This window comes from Eublepharis macularius, chromosome 3, assembly GCF_028583425.1.
Source record: "Eublepharis macularius isolate TG4126 chromosome 3, MPM_Emac_v1.0, whole genome shotgun sequence".
NCBI lineage: Eukaryota > Metazoa > Chordata > Lepidosauria > Squamata > Eublepharidae > Eublepharis > Eublepharis macularius.
Window position 1 is genome coordinate 128,949,619 of NC_072792.1, and position 22,052 is coordinate 128,971,670.

The 22,052-nt window shown below is 41.4% G+C and overlaps 1 protein-coding gene across 2 annotated transcripts in view; it reads left to right on the forward strand.

Moving 5' to 3' along the window:
* Nucleotides 1–21,180, forward strand: part of MPZL1 (myelin protein zero like 1) — a 44,821-nt gene extending 23,641 nt beyond the window's left edge. Inside the window, exons 4-6 of one of the 2 annotated variants that reach the window (XM_054975085.1) lie at nt 1,845–1,977; nt 5,475–5,580; nt 12,449–21,180. In XM_054975085.1, the coding sequence (XP_054831060.1) occupies nt 1,845–1,977; nt 5,475–5,580; nt 12,449–12,550 (341 nt within the window). In that variant the 3' untranslated portion in view covers nt 12,551–21,180. The other variant, XM_054975086.1, reaches the window with a different exon arrangement.
* Nucleotides 21,181–22,052: the final 872 nt, after the last annotated feature.

Consider the following 22,052-nt stretch of genomic DNA (forward strand, 5'->3'; position numbering starts at 1 on the left):
TGGTCTCTTCTCAGCATGTCTCAACATGTCCTCTCATCCTTCACAGAGCTGCACAATATACTCACACGATCAGCTCACAATGTGCTTTGCTGTGCTGCATAGATAAGACAAAAGGCTGACCACAGCATGTTTGCCCAATCGTCTGTGAAGGTCTCAGAAGCTTTGCTCAGAAGCTTTGTAAGCTTTGCTATTGGCTTAATTGTTCTTGCTCTCTTCTGGGACTTCCGGAAAAGCTTCTCAATAAAGCACTCGCCTCCGAAAGGAGGGTCAGACTTGCATCCTGACCTCGTCTCCTGTCGGTTCATTGCTACAGAGTGCCACAGCTCTCTTCATCAGATGCATTAGCAAGGCAACTGTTCAATAAAAGAGCAAACTAAATAACATTCCTGCTATTTGTAACTACTTATAATCTTACAGTTTCTTAATATTGGTGTTGGTTAGAGTTCTACAGGAAGATAATATTAAAAATCTGTATTCTTTAAATCTCGTGAATAGGATCCAAAATGTAGGGCAAGAAGCAGCCGCCTTTTTTAGGAGCATATAATCAGTAGAAGGAAAACTTTCAGAAAATATAGTAACACCAGTAAATGATATCCTGAAAAATCATCTGACTTGGACATTTTGTAATTGTATACCATAACTAACAAACCTGTGACTGAGTTTGCTGTTACATGGAACTGAAATAACATTTACAAGCCTGTATCTTAAATTCTTTTGTAGTATACTACTGATACAGGTCTTGAAACTTACTTTCACTCTCTTTGTGAAAGTGATCCAGTTTGGTGTAGTGGTTAAGAGCACGGGACTCTAATCTGGAGAGCCAGGTTTGATTCCCCACTCCTCCACTTCAAGCCAGCTGGGTGACCTTGGGCGAGTCACAGTTCTCTGGAGCTCTCTCAGCCCCACCCACCTCACAGGGTGATTGTTGTAGGGTAATAATAATAATAATAACATACTTTGTAAACCACTCTGAGTGGGCATTAAGTTGTCCTGAAGGGTGGTATATAAATCGAATGTTGTTGTTGTTTGGTGAAAATGCTGAGATACATATTATTTAACAAGTTACTGATACTTTACATAGGTCTCCTAACAGCCCCCTTACAACACATGGCAGAACTCAGTATCAACTCATGTAGTATTCCCATCTATTTGACTAATCCATTGTATATGTATGGCTATCTGTCTCTGATATGGAAGCCACTGGAGAGTTTCACTCATGTACATCAGAACTCCAGTCTTCATGTGCCTCACTGGTATAATCTTTTCCCTGCTGTTGTCTGTCCTGCAACTCAGATCTGTCTTTCGTTTATAGAATATTGCTTGTCTCTTCCTGTATCTGCAGATGGCTTGTCCAAGTAATCATCTGTTGATAACCTGCTCTCATGATTATTAATTTAAGACAGTTTTAGCACACCTTTCTCAACTAAGGACTCATGGGTTTGGCATGTACTACATTAAAGTACTTGTAAGTGGGGGCCCCTATCGCTTCCTAGTTGCAACTTCAGAGTATTCTAAAGGTCTTATGTGCATGACTTTTACACCAAAAAAGTGGCTTGTGTATTTTGTTCATGATTTTAAAGTAAGAAATTGTCTCTAATGGGGGACTTAGCATCTCTAGAGGTGAATTGTAAGTTGTTTTGTATGTCGAAAAGTTTGATAGAGAATCCATACAGGACATGCCCATTAAGTTAGATGCAGACTGTGATTTGTAAAAAGAAACATTCGCACAATTACCGATGAAGATGTAACCTTAATTTATACATTTAAAATCCAAAGGCCTTTAAAATGTGCTTATCAACTTAAAAATGAAACAAACTGAACTGAAAATTTTCTTTTCTCTGCAGGTAACCTGCCTGTATTTCCCCTTGGTCTTGTGACAGGGGTAGCCATTGGTGGAGTTCTGGGTTTAGTTTTGCTCATCATTCTCATTGTGTGTGTTGTGTACAGAAAGAAGAATTCTAAAAAGCATTACTCTGGGTAAGAGATTGCTCTGCTCATTTCTTGAAGTTCATATGGCCAAATTGGATAGACCTGAACAATTAATGTATATTGTTCATGCCAGCTGCCAATATTTAGAATACCAAATTGTTCATGTTGGCTCCCAACTGTTATAGTGCCATCCTAAGCAGGGTTATACCCACCTAAGCCCATTGATTTCAATAGACTTAGAAGGGTGTCACTCTGCTTAGGATGGCACTGTTAGAGTACCAAATTATTTGTGACAGCTGGAAATGTCCCTTCTAGGGCAACCCACCTCACAGAGTGTTTGTTGTTGCGGGGATAATAATAACGTACTTTGTAAACTGCTCTGAGTGGGTGTTAAGTCATCCTGAAGGGCGGTATATAAATCGAATGTTATAACTATTAATTTCATTGTGCATAGAGGGAATTACTTTGCCCTTGTACATGCGTACAGGTCCCATTAGATCTCCTTATACATGTTGGAGGGAGTAGTATAGTACAAAGTTGTCCGCAGAGGCAGTCCTCCACTCTGTCTTCCAAAAGTAAGTTTTTCTAGCAGTTCTCATGATTGACCATGAGATGAAGACTGGACGTTTTCTACATCTTGGATTGATTGCACAGCTCTCTTTCTGAGCTTGGTGTGGCTGCCAACTCATTTACAACAGTCTGCTTGGCAGAGGTTTCCAACTCTAGCTTTGGGAAAGCAGTTCCTCTACTAGCTTCACCATCTGCATGACTTCCTTTTTTGTTGTGCTCAGAGTATCTTTAATTTTGCTTTGATGAGTTTTTACAAGAGTGTTTTAAGGTATATAGCTTTGATATAGGGTTTTGGAAATGTTGTGAAGTATTTTGCAGATGGGTTTTTTGTGAAGTGGTGGTGGGACTATCACCTTTGCTTTATCACTTAACTCCCAGAAGAATGCAGCCGCTGTACACAAAAAACGAAACTCATGCATTCAGTGAGAATCTGTCAGTTCACTGGCCAACTCTCCCTTTCCTGCTTTTTTAAAAATACTATCAATACAGCCTTTAAAAAAATCTAATAATTCAAGGGTTTAATTGGTTATTTCCCTTGCTGTTACCTTCTTTTCAGCTGGAGAGTTTAAAGAGGGTTTCAGCAGAGGTCAGTGGTAATACTGAGTGCAGTGAAATCTGCTGTGTAAGCTCAGTATGGCAAGCCTAGTTTCTTTTCTGCATGTGCTCTTCCCGTAACAGCTTGAAGGCAACCTAATGTATGAGTAATTAACTCTAACTCCAATGTATTGCTGCTGAAAGTTGGGGACAATAACACCCTTACACTAAATTATTCTATTGCTATAAATTGTCTCCTGGCAATGTTAAAAAAAATTATTCCATTGGCTGCACCAGCTCTGTTTTTAAACTGGGTGGTAATAAAACAAAGTAAAAACAAAAGGGAGTATAGGTTTTTTTGGTCTGCCTTCTCAATGAAACTAACACTAGTGCGTAATGGATTGATTTGGGTGGTGTTGGGAACCCTTGCATGGCAGTACGACAACTTCTGTTCTTATTCTGAAATTTTGGTTTTTTCTTTCTGCTTTGGTGTGCTGGGATCGGATCCTGCTCTTATCTTCCTCTCCTTACAGAGATCCTGATATAGACGCAAGATTGGGAATGTAACAGGGCTGGGTCTCCTCTTCCAGTCCCACTATATACCATGGTAACTAATCACGTTGGTGGTTGCTGTTTGGTTACATTGTCTGTGTGTGTGTATACACATTTCTGCCTCTCTTGCTGACCACCTGGCTAACATTACTCTATCACTTGTGCTGGAATCCTGTTTTGTAGACTGTTGGTGAAGGGGCAGCACATCTCATATACTGCTTGAGTTTTGTTGTCTCATTTATTTTTAATTGTGATGACAATGCTACTTATTTTTCAGAATTAGTTCCCATCTCTTGGCACCAAACTCATGCTCATGAAGGAGTGTGGGGAATTTGAACACTATTTACTATGAAGGCACCATATTATGATAGAATCTGTTCTTGTCAGAAAGCAGCTGAACTTTCTCTATGCACAAACATTTCATTCAGTGTTATTTTTAGATGCCATGCAAAGTTGCATGAATTCTTGCAGTGGACTCTAGGCATTTTACTTGTCCTTTGCCATCTCGTTTGCTTTGATTCAGTCCCATTAAAAATGGAAGCTTACTTACTGGTACTGAAATACTTACTTTAGGACTGTATTTCCCTTTGTACTGTTACATATCTCATGTCTGCTTTTCAAATGTTTAAATACTCTGGTTGGATAAAAGAATGGCTTGCAGGGAACTGCTTTCTGTTTAATGTCATTGTCACGTCATGATCCATGTTTACTTGTACATGCTATATCTGTTATGTGCATGTAGGAAAAAGCAGTAGGGAAAAGTGTCTAATGGAGTGAGTTTTTATTCCCGTTGGGGAAAAAATACTGAAATTTGCATGCAGATATTCATTACATTACTTTGCTGTGATCCTGTTTTAAACAGGAAAAGCTGCTTCTGGAGAAAAGTGAAGAGATGCTTAACCTTTTCCCTACCTGGTGTGTTCCTGCTCAAATACGCCTCTCCCTAGTGCTTGGGCAAACATGTATTTGGAACCTTGCATGGAAAGGGGGCAGTATAGGGGTAGGGAAAGGGTTAAATGCACAACCCCCAACTATTTCTGATCTCAGTTCCCCTACATTAGTTTTTTTTAGTTTAAATAGGTAAATGTTAAGTGTCTGTGTTTAGTGTGTTTTGGATGCATGCAAGAGAAGGGTTACTGAGGTGTTCATACAGTTTTAAATCTGATTTGAAAGGCTTGCTCCTTATTTTAACACTGTACATTCATCTTGGGGAGTCCTGCTTTTTCAAGCACAAGTGAGAGACCAGATGTTGGAGTACACATCTGATGCATCTAGACACCAGTTTTTCCCAAGTTTCCAAGATAGCTCCTTACCTAGATCAGACAGGATTGCAATGGCAACTTAAATCTTTAAAAGTCATACTTCTTTGACTGTGGTGAAGACTTAGTACAGTGGGCTTGGTAGTGTGTCTTGCTGATAGCCCATTCCATTTAACTCAAACCTCATGCATTATAAGTTGCAGTCAGAAAACTAATTCTAGTTAAGGGAATTACTGTTCAAGAGTGCATCTCTGCAGTTGTGGTACGAGTTAGCTGTGGTGCCTCAGACTGATAAGGCAAAGAATTACATTCCTCTATCTTAACAGCATTATCCATGTGACTGAGAACAACAGTAAGAATCCTTGTGAAAGCTGCTGGCTTATAGCAAAGCTGCTTTCCTTCTTACAGTTGCATTGGGTTCCTATGAGAGAGGAAATGTATGAATGGCTGTACTGACTAGAAGTAGGGAAAGGATGCATGAGGAGTTTGTCATCAACTGAGATCACCCTTTTTTTTGGCATAGGTTGCCACATCATCTTGCCATCACTTGCCTTTGTTTTTGTTTTGTTTTTTGTTTTGTGTTTGCCTCTTGAACGTTGTCCTGCAAACTCTGCTCTGCCGCCTCATCAGCTGCAGTACATCTGAGAGCTTGGTGTCTCCAGTTAAGCAGGCTCCAAGGAAGTCCCCCTCCGACACAGAGGGTCTGGTAAACAGCGTCCCCATCCGATCACATCAGGTAAATTGCATCATCCTGCCTTGAGAACTCTGACTTGGAGACCTTCCAGGTGGTATCCTTGGTGAGAAATATTGTATAGTTACTTGTGTTCTTAACTGTTTTAAGCATCTGGAAAGAAAAAAGCCCTGGTACCGTGGAGATATATGTAAAGTATGTCTTTCTGAAATGACTTCTAGATTCAGTGAGTTGGATCCTGTAGTTGTCTGAGTGGAGAGTACTAGAGGAGGGGATTTTTGCCCCCTTTGCCTTCTCCCAGCAGCTGTCTGTGAGTGATGAAAAAGTAATGGGAGTTGAAGGATGTACATGGCAAAAAGCCATGCCGCTCCAGGTGCCGCATGAAGGAAGGTGAGCAGGGAAGGAGCCTAGTGTTCGTAGAATAGAGGCATCGGATCCACTCCAGTAGGTTTCGGATATTGAATTGTTTAGTTGGCTCTTGGCAACTATTTATTCCAGTGAAAAATAATTAATGTGCCTATGATGTTGATAAAGTTGTTGGTTTTTAGAGAGTTTTCTGATCTTTTTGGGTTGATCTGTGGAGACGTGAGTGGGTAGCCCTTAGCAGAGGCCTTTTAGTCTCTTCCAGCCTTTTAAAATCCCTGCAGTGTTGAGTGCTGCTTGTTCTAAACGTGTATAATGACATTTTATTAGAGTCAACAATATTTTAGTCCCTTGTGCTTCATTGCACTGGGTGGTCACTCAAAAAATCATTGGGCATTTCAAAATGCCGATTCTAGCATATTGCACAACAGGAACATGTAGCAAGATGGCAGAAGCTTGCTGAAAGCAGGGACATTCTAGTAAGATAGTATGTTGACTGAAACGGGGGAAGCAATTAGTTGGGTCTGTTTTTGACATCGAATATGAGAGATTGGGTAGAAATTTGAAACAAGATAATGGAAACAAATTTATCTTTAAGTACTGTGATGACTAAGATGTTTGCAAGTTAAGCAAGTGTAATGCTGCGTGTCTCAAGATGAGAAGTGAGGTATGGGGGGGGGTGCTGAGAAATTTTAAGGAAGGATGGTTGTGTAAAAGGAAAACCCTCCAGTAAGTTAGGTTTTCAGATGACGTTCATAAAATGCCTTTGACAATGAGGAAGAGTGTAGATGACTTTGTATAGATCTTTCTTTGTTAATGAGAGACAATATTAAGAAGCCATATTAATAAATGTGCAATCTTGAGAACTGCCTTTAACTTTGTTTAAGAGGTGGCTTATTCCTGATTAATTTCTTCATTGTCTTGAAACTGATTATGAGAATTTGTTTGAAATGAATAATGTTTATGGAAGTATCTGATTTTATTGCTGCTGGGGAAAACAAGGCTGTCATGTGAAGTCGAGTTAGGTTCAGAGGCCTTCTTGTCAATCTCTACAGTTGGAGAAGCATAAGACTTTCTGCCAATGCTCCTTTTGTTAAAGACATGAGTCATCCTATGCTTATTTCCCAGTGAACACACACATTTAGATGCAGACCTTTTCTGTACAGATTTGTTTATAACTTCTCCTATCAACGCACTTCAAAATATCAGTGCGTACATTTTACCAACCCTTTAGAAGTTTATTTTGATAGGAATTTGAGGAAGTACAATAAACAAAGTCTATGTAAATGAAAGCTATAACTTGCCTCTAGCCTAAACAAGAATAAAGAGGTTCACTTGCCTAACTTATTAGTGAAACTGCATGTAGTAGATCTGTCTGGAGATTCTGATCTGCTTTGATAGGATGTTGTGTTTAAATGTATTAAATGAATTGGCTTTTATACCATATCTTTGGAAGTAGCAGAACTAGGACATTATTCTTTAAAAGTTGTCACTTCTTGCCAGGCAATGTTACTGATAATGTGGCAGATTGTTTTTAAAGCTTCTGCATCATCTTGACAAACCTCTATGCCTGTAAAATCCACAAAGAGATCAATAAAGGCAGCGAGGTTAGTACTTGAAAACATGAATACTTCCAAACTTTATCTCTAATAGCAAAGTAATAAACACATTGCTTTGTATCTACAACTACACCGTCACTTTCAGATATATTTTTATTGAATATCATCAAGTTGTTTAACATCTGCTATGAAAACAAGAAGTTGGTTGCCTGAGGTTGTTTCAAATAGCATGCACAAAACCTGGGCATTGTTTAGTTCATAGCATCTTAAGCTGGCTGATTACTTAACAAGTTTACTTTCACTCTTGCCCTTATCCTTAATTCATATGAGGAATCATCTTTCCACAGCTGTGCATGTCTGTCTAGTAGCAATATGTCTGTTCACATTCCTCTCATTTGCCTGTACAGTGTTGATTCATTTTGAATGTAATGGCCTGTATTCTCTGGCTTCTAGTTCTAATAATTACTTTACGGGTTATCTGGGTTCCTGTATGCATTATATATAAATGTTATCTACAGTTCCAGATAGCATTCCTGAATGCTGAACTTGTTTACCTTAAATGTTCCAGGTTTTTCTTCTGATTAGGTAATTCAAGTAAAAAATCACTTCCACAAGCTGCATATAGCTGTTGCTTCTCTGAGGTGCAAATATTTTTTCTTACCATTCCATACATGTTCATTGTGTGAGACATACTCACTTGAGATAGTCTGCATATTTTCTTAACAGAGGTGTATAAGTAGGCAGATATTGCAGAACTGACAAGTTAAGACAGGACATCATAAGTGAAAGATGGCCTGCATAATGAGGAAATCTTCAGAGTGTGTGTCCAAGTTGTGATAATTTATAATTAGCAGAGATCCTACCTTTTGTGAATTTTTGAAAAATCCACAGACTTACCCTAAATTTCTGCATAAAATTGTGATGGTCTCCTAATGGACCAAGACTCATTGTTTCCATATGTGCTTCTGTTTTTCAGTTTGTTATGTAAATCCAGCTGCCCCTTTATCTATAACTTAATAGGAATGAGTGGGATATCTCTCAGCCAGCAGTTATTACTGAGTCAAAAGGGAACAGCTTTTTCTGGACATTAACAATGCTAGTGCCAGAAGAAAATGCTGACTATTGTCTCTTCAGAGTGGGTCCCTAGGAATCTCCCCATGGCACCAGGCCTTAGAACAGCATTTGTTGATCTGAGTTACTACTAGTTTCATATAAAAGAAATCAATACAGTTGCACAGTAAACAGGAAGATACATGTACAGAGCATGACTTGTATGGCTCCTGTAAGAAATTTTCTTAGCTCTGTTGTATTGAAAACAGCAACTAATAGAGGAAGTCTGCTGTGTGAAGTTTTATTTTTTAAAGTTCTATCTTCCCTTGTCACATCTTTACTTATAAGGAGAAGATGTAGTTTCTTTGTTTTGAAGTTTATCAATATATTATTCTTTGGATCCTGCCTCATCTATTCCTAGCTACATTATTCTCTTCTAATTTTTTTTTCTGCTGCGGTGTTGATCCTTTAGACAGCATTTTGGAGCCGGACTCTTTTCTTTCCCCTTAATAAACTGTGACAAAACTGTATTGACACTTATGATGGCATATTCTTGATAAGAATTGAAGAAGAAATACTAGACTAACTCAAATTAGTGAACATAATTCCAGATTTCAAAAACATTCTGCTTCCACTTGCGATTCCTTATGAACCCCATGACCTTGTTAAACATAAGTAGCTTAGGGCTATTTAACTCTTTTTTTTTTTTGAAAGTTTTTTTTATTTTTCAATACCTAACATACAAACTACAATAACAGTAACTACAAAAGATTACAATAACACGAGGGAAGGAAAAGAAGGGAGAAAAAAGAAAAGGGGAAGGGGGGGTGGGAAAAAAAGGGAAGGTAACCTACAAACACTAAACACTACACTTCAATGCTTTCCCTTCATACTGCCATGATAAAGAAATAGCTTAATAAAGTAATGATGGAGTGGTTGATCATACAGAATACAAATTACAATCGAATTCAAATTAAATTTTCCTCCCCCTCCTGGGTCCCGGACGCAGTTCTCTCTGAGCAACTGCAGCCGCAGTGCTCGTTTCCTTCCCCCCCCCTCCTCAGACTTCTCCCTTTCTTCTTGCTTGGTGCACTGAAATTCTGGATTTTTATCCTCAAAATCCCTTAGTTGATCTTCTGATAATATCTTATAGGTTTGATCTTTGTAACCAAACCAGATTCCTTCCGGAAATAACCATTTGTACTTTATTCCACGTTCCCTCAGAAGAGCTGCGAGCTTTTTATACTTAAAACGTCTTTTCCGAACTAAAAATGGGACGTCCTTCAATATCTTAACTTTGTTACCCAAAAAGTCCAAATCCGCATTGTATGAATTGTATAGGATAGTGTCTCGGATCCTTTTAGATGAAAAATCGATGGTGATCTCGCGAGGCAGCTGACGCTTCGTTGCATATTTTGAAGAAGCCCGGTGGACTTCCAAAATGGCGCTTTTAACCTCTTCTTTAGTTGTCCTCGCGGGTGTCGCCAGTAGTTCCGAGACCAGACCCCATAAATCCTCATTTTCCTCCTCTTTCACGTTCTGGAGGCGCAAAATTGTCTGCGTTCGTTCCACTTGTAGCCCGATCAGCTGGTTCTCCACCAGCTTTAACTCTTTTTTCGTAGCCTTCACGAGTGACGCACTTTCCTGGGCAGCCTTCTCTGCCCCCCCCCCGCTGCTTCCTTAATGGTTTTCACTTCGCTTTCAATTAAGCCCACCCTTTGATCTGTTTCGTTCAGCTTGTCAACAAAGGGTTTTATGGCTTCAACAACCGCCCTGTGCACCAGTTCCTCAAGCGACTCTCCCTTCTGCAGGGTAGCCGAGATTGACTTACCCAGAGCGGGACTTTGTTTTTTCGCTGCCATTTTAGGGGGGGGGACCGCCAGCCCAAATTCTGAAACTCAGCGAAGGGGAAGAACGAGCCTTCTTAGCTTCAGATCCCACCACTCCTTCGCATACGCTTGTAATAACAGAAGGGATTCGCTTACTTGCAGGCTTCCGCCTAGTTCTGTTCTTTGCCGTTTTCCATAGCCCGGCAGCACTCGAGGCGCCGCGCACGTCTGCCGGCCTCCATAGGGACAAACGGGCAATTTACCCCCCGCATTGATTTTTGGGGGGTTCTTCCCGCAGCTTCCCGGACCCTGCCTCCCTCACTGGGAGTCTTGGGGGCTAATCTTCGCAGATCAGCCGCCCAGTCAGGGTGCTCGGGCGCTTCCTCTCGGACCTGCCGAGAGGAGCATCCGACATGGCTGAGAAAACGAAACCGAATCAGGGCTATTTAACTCTTAACTGCTTTCTGTTTTGACATTGCATTAGTATTGCTGCCATCTAGAGGTGTAGGATAAAGTTAGGCAGATGTTTTGTACTAAACAACTTTCATATCAGTAGATATCATATGTGGAGAGGTGCTAAATCACTAATATTGACTACACTCAAACGTCACACTGAACCTCCATGAAGGAGACAAATGCCACTTGTTTGCTGTACTTTCTCTCTCTCCTTCTTGTGTATAATTGAAAGTTTCCAGGCTTGGAAAGCATGACAGGCCCTTTCTTTCTGGATTTTTCTAATATATCCAGGGAACTCACACTGCCTCATGAATTTGAGGAACCTGGTTGTTTTTGAGAGAGAAATCTTTCCTTCAGTTACCAGGTGTTATTAGGGTAGCAAGTGTAAAGACTTTAGATTGCTGCTGTGAGGTAAGTTTGGTATTTAGCATGAAAATTACAGAGGTCACTGAAGCAGGAGGTTTAATAAAAACAACAAATATTATTTATTTAAGTCCAGGTTATGTGGTGGATTCTCTTTAAAGCCTGAAGCTACCTGGTCTGATCTTCACCAGAGACAGGCATCACAACTCTACCCTTTCTCTGAAGTGAAGTTAAAGTGCTTTGTCACCCTGCCAGGCACAGCTACAGATGAAGTTGTCTGAGGCAGTCCCCACTCTTCTATCGGCACTGTCCCTGAGACAGAATTTATAGTTCCCCATCCGTGTCTCCCCCCCCCCCCTACTCACAGGCCTCCTCTGAAAGGTCATTGGATGCTGGAGCCCGTAGGCTCAGGTATGAAACAGCAGAGTGGCTGTTTTTCCTCTTGGGGCAATAAAATACCCTGTCTGTGGCAAGAACCCTATTATGAACAAATAGTTCATACTGGCTTAATATGTTGAGTGAAATTCCAAAGGTATGTGATTTCATAAAATGTATACAAGATGATGCCATGAATAGTGCAGATTAATATATAACACCACTTCCTGAGAGTTGGGTTTGATCCTATGCCTCTGTTCTGTTTTCACAGTGCCATCCTCCTTCACAGAGATGGTACTTAATTATGCGATGTTTCTCTGTGGTGCTAGATGCTGTCTGCTCCTGCAAAACACATGCATGGAAAGTACATAACAGTAGGTGAACAGCAACCATACACCACAAAGGAGGGCAGTGCCGTGGAAGTAGAAGGAAGATGTAGAATCCAAGCCATGGCTTAGCACTGGGACACAAATGGAACCTATTGAATGGGCCAGTTTAGTAGTACAGTGAAAATTTGTGCTGTATTGAAAGAGCAGTCCATTCAGCTTGCACCACAATGCTGTCATCAAGTGATTCTGTCTACCTGAACAAAATGTCTAAGAAAACATTTGCTGGTAATTGATCTGCTGAAGTAACACTTTGCAAAATCATTTCAAGAGTGGCCGACCTAACTTGCATACTTTCCATGTGTCAAACCCTGCTTGTGTATTTGGTGATGTTTTTGTCTACTTGTAACTTGCTCTGAGGCATCGCAAGTTAAAACTGTTAGCGAGTTTTGCCTTTGTGTCTTGATTGTTGCATTTTAGCAGACAGCAGGGAACAAATTGCTAAACAAATAAAATATATGCAGTAGTGATATGAAGGACCTATTGTCTCACCTTAGTTTGTTTACCTTAGATTTCTTTTTTCTGTCTTTAGGGCCCAGTAATTTATGCACAGTTAGATCACTCCGGTGGGCATTACAGTGACAAGATCAACAAGTCAGAGTCTGTGGTCTATGCTGACATTCGGAAGAACTGAGGAGATCCTGACCTACCCAAAGCTAAACAAAGTTTCTAACTGGAATCGCTTGAAGAAAATTGACCCAGAGAACTCACATGTGGCCTTTGATGCCTAGGCTAGGACCAATGCATGTGCATACAGAGAGAAAGAGATTATATATGTATTGTGTGTAAATAGTCTATTTAATCGTACAGAAATGAGACCAATGTTGCATGTTGAAATATGGTAAGAATTCTGCTTATAAATTACCAATATTTTTTTTGTATCTAGGATAAGGGGAAGAAAAATTCATATTACACCTTTTAGATAACTCATCTTAATTGTTTTGTGGAAAACTGGAAAATTCTTGGATATTCTAAATGAGTTTGATACTTTGTTTTTACAGGTTCTGTTTTTCTGATAAAATTGATATGAAGAATACTTTTCTGCATGATTGCTTTCCCCACTCTGGTGCTTTCCACATTTCACTTTTTCATAAAACTTGACTCCTGTCCCCCCCCCCTTTTTTTTTTTACATCTGCCTAGTTGCTTTCCCTGGGAGGAAAACAATCCCTTTCCCATGGCTCCCAGCCTAGCCCCCATTAGCTGGAGCCAGATATCTATCTTTATGGCATTACATGAACATCAGTCTTCTAATACAGTCTTCAAAAGTTCTTTTACATACCCCCCTGACCTGGATAGCCCAGGTAAGCCTGATCTCATCAGATGCCAGAAGCTAAATAGAGTCAGCCTTGCTTAGTAATTGGATGGGAGACTTCCAGCGAAGACCAGGGTTACAGAGGCAGGCAATGGCAAACCAGCTCTGTTAGTCTCTTGCCATGAAAACACCGGGGGTGGGGGGCATGTTTCTCCATAAGTCAACTATGACTTGAGGGCACTCTCTACCAACTCCTCCTGATATATGAATAATTCTTACAAGTGTAGTGGGATTTTCCCCCCAGAAAGGTGAAACAGGTTTGTTCTTTAGCCAAAAGAGGGTAGTAGAGAATGCATGGTGAATCTCTGCAGTATGATCCTAGCATGGCTGTCACTGAAATCCATGTTACTTTCCACACTTCACTTTTTCATAAAACATGACTCCTGACCTCTCTTTTCCTAGAAAATAGAAAAGGTTTGTTGGATAAATTCCATTTGTTTGTTACAATGGTCAGAATAATAAAGCAGTCTGCCTACATCTGATCCCATCTCTGTGGGAAGAAGCCATGAAAGGTGTGATAGGTTTGCAGTGGCCCCACTCAACTTCAGGAGGACAGGACCAATATACTTGTGCAACTAGCTTTTTAATGCCTTGAGTGTCAAGAAGTTTGAAAATATTTTCTACACTGTGCTGGGGCCAGCTTACTGCTACCTCCCCTGATCTCTGAGACTGGGAAATTAGGTGTCCACAGAAGCTTTTTTGTGCTTTTGTTTTTAAAAATTTCCAGTTGCAAGAATGTATTTTTAAAAGGAAAAAAAAGCTGCCACACTTGGAGAGTGCAGGTGTCTTCAAATGTTTGAACTGAGGCTTTTTATATATATCTGGTAGGGTCACACCACTTGCAGGCAGAAAAAATGTTAAACAAAACTGAGTTTTTCTCCTTTGAATATTTGATGATGAAATTTGATGAATAAGAGTAATGAAATATATTGAACAGGTTTCAGCTCCTAAGATGCATCTAGAAGGACCTGCTTGTAGAAAGGAGAAAAAAGTTCACGGTCTCGGCTGCATGGGACCCATTCTTCTTAGCGTTAAAATTTATTCCTGAGGTGGGGAAATGAAAATTCTTCATGAGATGTTAAAGTTATTCTAGTATCACAATGGTTTGCCCCTGCTTCCATATTATTAGTGCTACTTTGTTACCCTCTGTAGATCAGGAGCAAGAAAAAGCAGATCTGGCCTGCCAGCGGGCCATCTGTTGGTCTTGTTGAGATTTTTGTTGTGTGATGCAGCACTCCTTGTGCTCTTAAACAAGAGGATCATGTAACACAGGTTCATTCTTGTGTTTTCTGTGCAGTTCCACATGGGAACTGCGCATGTGCAGGCCAGCCGCGGACATTCCAAGGCGTGAGAGCTCACCTCACATTTTTGCTCACTTTTCTAGTTGGTGTGGCTATAAAAGGTAGGGTGAGCCGATCCCTTTCTCAGTTCTTTAGCTGCCACTGAAGAATGATGTACTTTGAGCTCCTCTTCTCAATTCCGTGTGAGTTTCTGTGAGTTGCTGTGGCTTCAAAGGCATTATTCAAGAAATGCTTGAAGTGTGGATCTAAGATGGCCCAATCTGATGGACATGACAAGTGTCTTATCTGCCTGAGCAAGAACCATGATACGCGCTGCTGCAGTGTCTACAAGCAGTTCACACTCAAAGTGCGCCATGAAAGAGTGTCATGCTTGAAAGCGGCTCTGAGGGAGTCAGCCCTGAAGGGGGCATCTGACTCTGAAGTTTCCAAAGCCGCCAAAGAAGGATCGCATCTCCCAGAACGGGCCTCCTTGGTACCTCCATTAACTTTAGTTCCAAGTGCCGATATTGTGAATCAGTTAGTTCCAGCTACTAAAAACTCCGGCCCAGCTTGATGCCAGTCCGAGCCTCCATCAAAGGCTAAACATGCTGACAAGCTAGCCTCTCTAAGGCCCCATAAAAAGAAATGGGTCTTGGCATTGGCTCCATCTACTTCGGTAGCTTCAAGCCCGCCTGTAGTTCCAAGAACCCGGTCTCCCATTCCGAGACGTTCCACATCCCTTTCCGAGGGAGAGATTTCAGACATTGTAGAATTGTCAACAGCAGTGTCTCCATTAACACCATCTCCTGTGCAATCTGTACAGAAGCAACCAGCTTCATCGGTTCCACCCGAGAGCGACAGTTGCCTCAAAATGGCCAGAGGTCATAAAAAGGCTTGGGCCCATTACTGACTCTTTGACTCACCATACCACTACTATACCTGTGACTACAATGGCTGTCCAGGCTTCTACCTACCACCACACTACTTCTTTCCAGATGATTACATACATTACCTACTGATCATGTTTCTACTATGCCTAAGGCCAAACTTGCCTCAGTTCCACCAATGGTTCTTGAGTGCACCAAGACACTGGAACCGACACTTGATTCACCAACACAGTCTGATGAGGGTTCCGACTTCAGAGCCGATGTGGCATCTGAACCATCCACTCCCAAATGGGAGAGGACTCTGCCGTGTCTCCAACCGAAGACCTGCGCCTCTACTCTGAACAACTAGTTAGAATGGTGAGGTCCCTTGAAATAGAAGTAACCTGCTCCACTCTGACATTAACAGACACAGTCTTCAAGGTCCTTCATTCTGAGGCAACGGGCCCAGTTGCGTTCCCTATTATGTAGGGAATGATAGACTTATGAAAGAGATTTGGTCAACTCTGGCATCTGTGCAAACAACATCAAGGAAGTTAGACAACCTCTACAGAACCAGACAAGAAGGGGCCAGGTTCCTATTTCAACCACCCTCCTGCAAACTTCATTGTCACTGAACTCCTTCAAAGCCAAGGGTCTTCCAAGGGGCGCTGGTCATTAGGCTCTGACAGATAAGGAGGGCAGGAAGTAAGATATTCCAGGAAGAAAGTGTATTCTCTTCTGCACTAAATTTCTGTATTGGTAATTATGAAGCCATTATGGCATGATATCTGTGATAAAATCAGTCCCTATCTGAACCTCATCCCTGATGAGAAACAATGTCTTGCTAAGATCCTTCAAGGAGAAGCCCTCTGGCTCGAAGCAGCAGCTCCTTACTGTGAGACATAAATGGAGACTGCTCCTCCTGAGCCATGGCCTCTGTCATTGTCATTAGGAGACACACATGACTTAGGACCACTACTCTGGCTCCCCACCACAGATTGCGGGTGGAAGACCTACAGTTGAGGGTAAAGATCTTTTTTTCGTCTTCCACAGACAATGCACTTAAAAAGATAAAGAATGATAAAGTTACCAATAGATCTCTTGGTATTACTCTGCTCATACTTTATAAGCACCAGTTCCCTCTCAGGCCTTACCCCCATTACAACCCTAAATACAATCGGTTCCCAATGCAACCGAACCAACCTTTCCCTAGGAACCAACAGCACACTGCTTCAGTGGTTCCACCTACTCAGCCTCAATGGAGATACTTCTGTCACAAGTCTAAGGATGGGTCCAACTCTCCCAGAAACAGTCAAGTTCTACCAAACAGTTTTTGACGCCAAGCCATCTTCTCTTCTCTGTCAATCACTCATTTCCACTTTCTGCCTGAGGGAACATAACCTGGGAACTATGGATCTTGTCCATAGTCCAGGAGAGCTACAGTCTGGAGTTCAGATCTGTTCCTCTCAATGGAGGAAGTCCAAAACCTTTTGGTAAAACAGGTGATAGAACTGATTCCAGATCATGGTTCCGATGAGCGTTATTTCCACTATTTCATGGTGGACAAGAAGTCAGGGGGTTTCTGCCACATCTTAGACCTGCATTTCCTGAACAAGTTTATTGTTCCAAAAAAGTTCAGAATGTTGTTGTTAAGAGATGCGTTACCCCTTTTGTTTGGTTTGTGACTGTCGATTTAAAAGATGCTTACTTTCATGTTCCAATAAATCTGTTTTACAGAAAATATCTACATTTTCAATGCAGATCTGAAAGGTTCCAATACAAGGTTCTTCCTTTTGGCCTTTCTTCTTCCCCTTGGCTGTTTACTAAGGTTATGGTGGTTGTAGTCAGTCACCTAAGGGGAAAATGGTGCATGGTTTTCCCCTACCTTGACGACTGGCTTATTGTGGGCCAGTCCAGGGAGTCCCTATCTCAACATACTTCCCTGGTTCTGTCAACCCTTCACCTATTGGGTCTGTAGGTCAACATGGAAAAGTCCTCCCTAGTTCCATGATAGAATGTGACGTTCGTGGGGGCAGTGTTAGACTTCCCCGGGTTAGCAGGGGAAAGCCCGCTAACCCTGGCTTTTCCTACATCAGAATGGATAACCCAGTTCCTGCTTGCTCTGAATAAGGTGCGCTCATTCCAGCACCAAAGTGCAAAGCAAATTCAAAAACTGTTAGGTTCCATGGCTCTCTGACACTGATAGTGCCATTTGCCAGGCTCTGGCCGCTACAGAATTGGTTAGTCAGGGTGTTTCATCCACACTACCAGAACCTGTAGAAGCAGTTCTTGGTTCCAAGAGTTGTTAACAGATCTCTAACTTGGTGGGCAGACAAATGGAACCTAATGATACTTCTGTCACAAGGGCATCCCTACTTAATGGTACGGATGCCCTTCGGTTCCATCCCTATTCACGTATCCATTTATCAGGATGGGAGGCATACCCAGGGGACAACCAGGTAAAGGGTCTTTGGTCTCACCATGAGTCCAAAAGGTGCATCAACTTCTTGGAACTCAGAGCTATTCAATTCGCTCTGAAAGTTTGCTTCACATTGTCATAGGCAAAAATGTCCAGATATGCATGGACAACACAACTGCCATGAACTATTTAAACAAATAGTGAGACACGGCCTCCCTGGCCATCTCCCGGGAATCTTTCCTGATTTTCCTGTCAGCCATCCACATCGCTGGAGAAGATAACACTGCAGGACAAATTCTCCACCACGACCTGAATTCTTTAAAACTGACAGCTTGATTTGTGTCCCACTGGGGTTAGATTTCTCTTCCGCAGTCAGGGAAATCCTTTTGCAGGCCAGGAAACCTTCCACTCAGAAGTCATACTCTGGCAAGTAGAAATGTTTCTCCCTTTGGGCTATTGAACACAGCTTGGATCCTTCTTTGGCTTCCTTGCCTTTCATACTGGAATATCTAGTTATGTTAAAAGGCCAAGGGCTTTCTAACTCCTCTATAAAGATCCATCTGGTGACCATTTTGGCCTATCATAAAGGAATACTGGGTAAGTCCTTTTTCACCCAACCTCAATGTAAATCCTTTCTTAAAGAATTAGCTACCGTTTACCCTCTTGTATCCAAACCTACTTCTCAATGGAGTCTGTCTCTAGTTTAATGACTCTCATGCACAAGCCTTTTGAACTTCTAGCTACTTGCGCTCTTTTGACTGCTGAAACGGCCTTCTTAATAGCCATTATGTTAGCCAGGAGGATGAGTGAATTGCAATCCCTGAGACACGATCCACCCTTCAGCAGGTTGTTTGTGGACAAAGCGGTTCTCCGTCCGAGCCTCCACTTCCTACCCAAGGTTGTCTGTTTTTCTTTTAAATCAAGACATTGTCTTGCCAATATTTTTTCCTACCTAACATCCTATACACTCTGGATGTTAAATATGCCCTGTGCTTCTACCTAGGCAGGACTACTGCCTTCTGGAAGGACCCTAACCTATTTATTTCCTTTAGAAGACTTAAGAAGGAACAGAAGGTGACTGCTCAGACCATTTCCAACTGGATGGTGTGGCTCATTAGGGAGTGTTACAAGTATTCTAAACATCTGTGCCCTCCGAATGTCAAAGAACACTCCAGGGGCCCAATACACCTCTTCAGCATTTAACTTGGGCATTCCGTTAGTGGATTTATGTAAAGTGGCCACCTGGTCCACACGTCTACCTTTATTAAACACTATGCGATTGATGTGGACTCCAAAAAGGACGCAGCTGTTGGCAAAGTAATCCTGAAGAGTATTTTTCAATGAAGAGCAACACACCTGCCTCCTCGGTAAGTTAGCTCACAAATCTCCCATGTGGGACTGCACAGAAGACATGACGATAAAAACAGGGTTGCACCTACCTGTAACTGTTGTTCATTGAGTGTTCTTCTGTATAAGCACACATCCCTCCTTTCCCCACCATGTACTTTTTTATTTTTACTACTTTACCTTCTTCATTGGTGGCTTAGTGAACTGAGAAAGGGATCTGCTCATCCTACCTTTATAGCTACGCCCACTAGAAAAGCACGCAAAAAGGCAAGGCGAACATCTCGCAGCTTTTGGAGCTTTGGAATGTCTGTGATTGGCCTGCGCGTGCGCAGTTCCCATGTGTGCCTGCACAGAACACTCGACAAACAACAGTTACAGGTAGGTGCAACCCTGTTTTAGTTGTGCCTTAACTGTTACGATTCTGAGTATGCATTCTTGCTTTATAAATATAAGATAATGGATAACAAGGATTTTAGTTTAAAAAAACATGCAAGATTCAAGTTGGCTCGTTCCTGCTTTAGAACTACCTCTAGTGATGGATGTTGTACTGCAGAGAAAAAGCCTTTCATATATTGACTCATAATAGGAAGGTGAAAAGTGGGCTAGGGTGTCTCTCACTGCCGTGCAAGTGTTTTGCTGTTTCTCATGGTTACTTTGTACCACTATCCTCCTGTTTGAGTATACACAAGTTAAACTCTGGAGTGCCAGAAAGTAATGCTAATAATAAGAAAGGCCTGCTTTAGTGGCAGTTGTTTGCTACCATCTGTACTTTGATTAGATACTAGCTCAAGCTATTTTTGCACGACTATAGCAAAATTAAATGATTTCTTAGGGAAACCTTTAGTTCAGTTTAATAGAATTGTTTAGTTCCAGCATCTTTTACTATTAGAGCAAGTCTCCTCCTCCCTGCTGTACTTCCATATCAAATTGTCACTCACTTTACACCTTTGTCATATCCTAAGCAACATAATGACCCACCTTGATTAATGCCTTGTATGGCTAATAGGTGTTCAGTCAATGAATTAACAACTGCATCCTTCATTTCATTCAAATACCTCTAAATAGTGTTAGACATGTGGTCAATAGCTTTTGGGAAAGGAATTCGGAGATGTAACAGGCTGTAGCAGTTACCTTATTTGTGCTGAGGCTTTCTCTCATGTTGTGGATCCTGTAGCGACATTTCAGTGTGTGAATAGAGAAACTGGAACTGTTTTGTCTTAATTTTTTGAAGTAGTTTGGCTGAACATCTGTCCTGTAACTTGCTCTGTATACACAAGACTCAAAAGCTTTCCTTGCAGTGTGCAGTTATTTTGGTGAAGTGAGCAGGTGTTTTTATCATCAAATGAAATCTGATTAAATCATGTTTACATTATGTCTGTAATACTTTAAAACCAGGACTTTTCTATTTGTGGATGGGAAGTTACCTTCCCCCTTAAACCATATTTCCTAGTTAAAATCTACGGGACAAGTCTGCATGTATAAGGGCAACTTTCCTATGGTGCTGTATTTTAATGCCCTTTATCTGTGAAAGGCAATCAAGATCAAATAAAGGACTCCCAATTGTGAAACTCCACACTCAAGCCTTGGACCTTCTTCCCAAGATCTCCCTCTGTTCCACACAGTGCAGTTATTGAACACTTTTCTGCTTTGTTTCTGCACTTTTTTAAAAAAAACTGGAATTGAATTTATATTATGTTGTACAGTTGTCTTTTTCTCCCCCACTTTCTCAAAAGCAGCTGCTACATGGGAGTAGAAAAGACTCTGCAGGCAGCTTGATCATTTCTGGAAAGCACCACTAGGAGAGGACCACACTGATGCTGCTAGATTGGAGGGTGGAGGAAAAAGGGGTAGACACCTATAAAATGGGTGTATAATTTGGGGGAATGGTTTATTCTCCATGGTCTTTGTAAAATTAAAGCAGGAACCAGTGGTAGCATTCTTTTTGTTTTGACTTGCTTCTGAATTGAACACACATCACATTGGATATTTACATGTTTTTATTGTATGCTTGTGACTATTTTAATACACTTTTTCCATTAGTGGCTTGTTGTGTGTTTTATGTCAAGTGATGAAAGGGGGACATTACAATGCCTTTCAGGTACCTCTTATTCCAGGATGGGATTCATTTGGAGGACAAACGCTACTAGAACCACAAGAGTTCACCCTTTCCCCTCCACCTGTTTTCCATGGGCAAAGGAAAAACCATTTGCTGCTGCTTTTCTAAGATTTTTGACTTGACCAAAGCAGCCTTGTTAAATTGATAATCGCTCGTAAGAGTTCAGGATGCAAAATGATAGGGAGCTCAAAGTTAAACTGGGATAATCCTGATATATGTTTTATTCCAGTATTACTACAAACTGAATATTTAGCTGTATGGTTCCTGTTCTTCCATTCACTTAGTTTGAATGAAGGGTAAGACCGAGTATTAAAATGTAACTTGGTTTGGGAACACTGACGAGCAGCGCTGGGTCTTCAAATTAGTGACTCCTACTGTTGTGACAATGAGTTAAAGCAATTAATACCACATGACTGAGCTAGGTGTAGTAGTAGCACCTGCTAAGAGGAGCTGAGTATTTGCGTTGAAAGGTACCTCCAGGGTCATCTAGTCCAATCCCCTGCACAATGCAGGAAATTCACAACTCCACTGAAATACACACATCCAGTGACCTCTGCTTCATGCCCAGAAGATGTCAAAACACCATTAGACTCCCTAGCTGAACTGGCCTGGGGAAAATCACTACCTGATCCCAAGGTGGTGATTGGCATTACCCTAGGCATGTAAGAAGGGGCCATGAGAACTAAGCACTGATGTAACTCTTCCTGCCCTCCCTCTGCCTAGGTTCACAGTATCGGCATTGCTGGCCATCAAGCCTCTGCTTAAAAACCTCCAAAGAAGGAGAGCCCACCACCT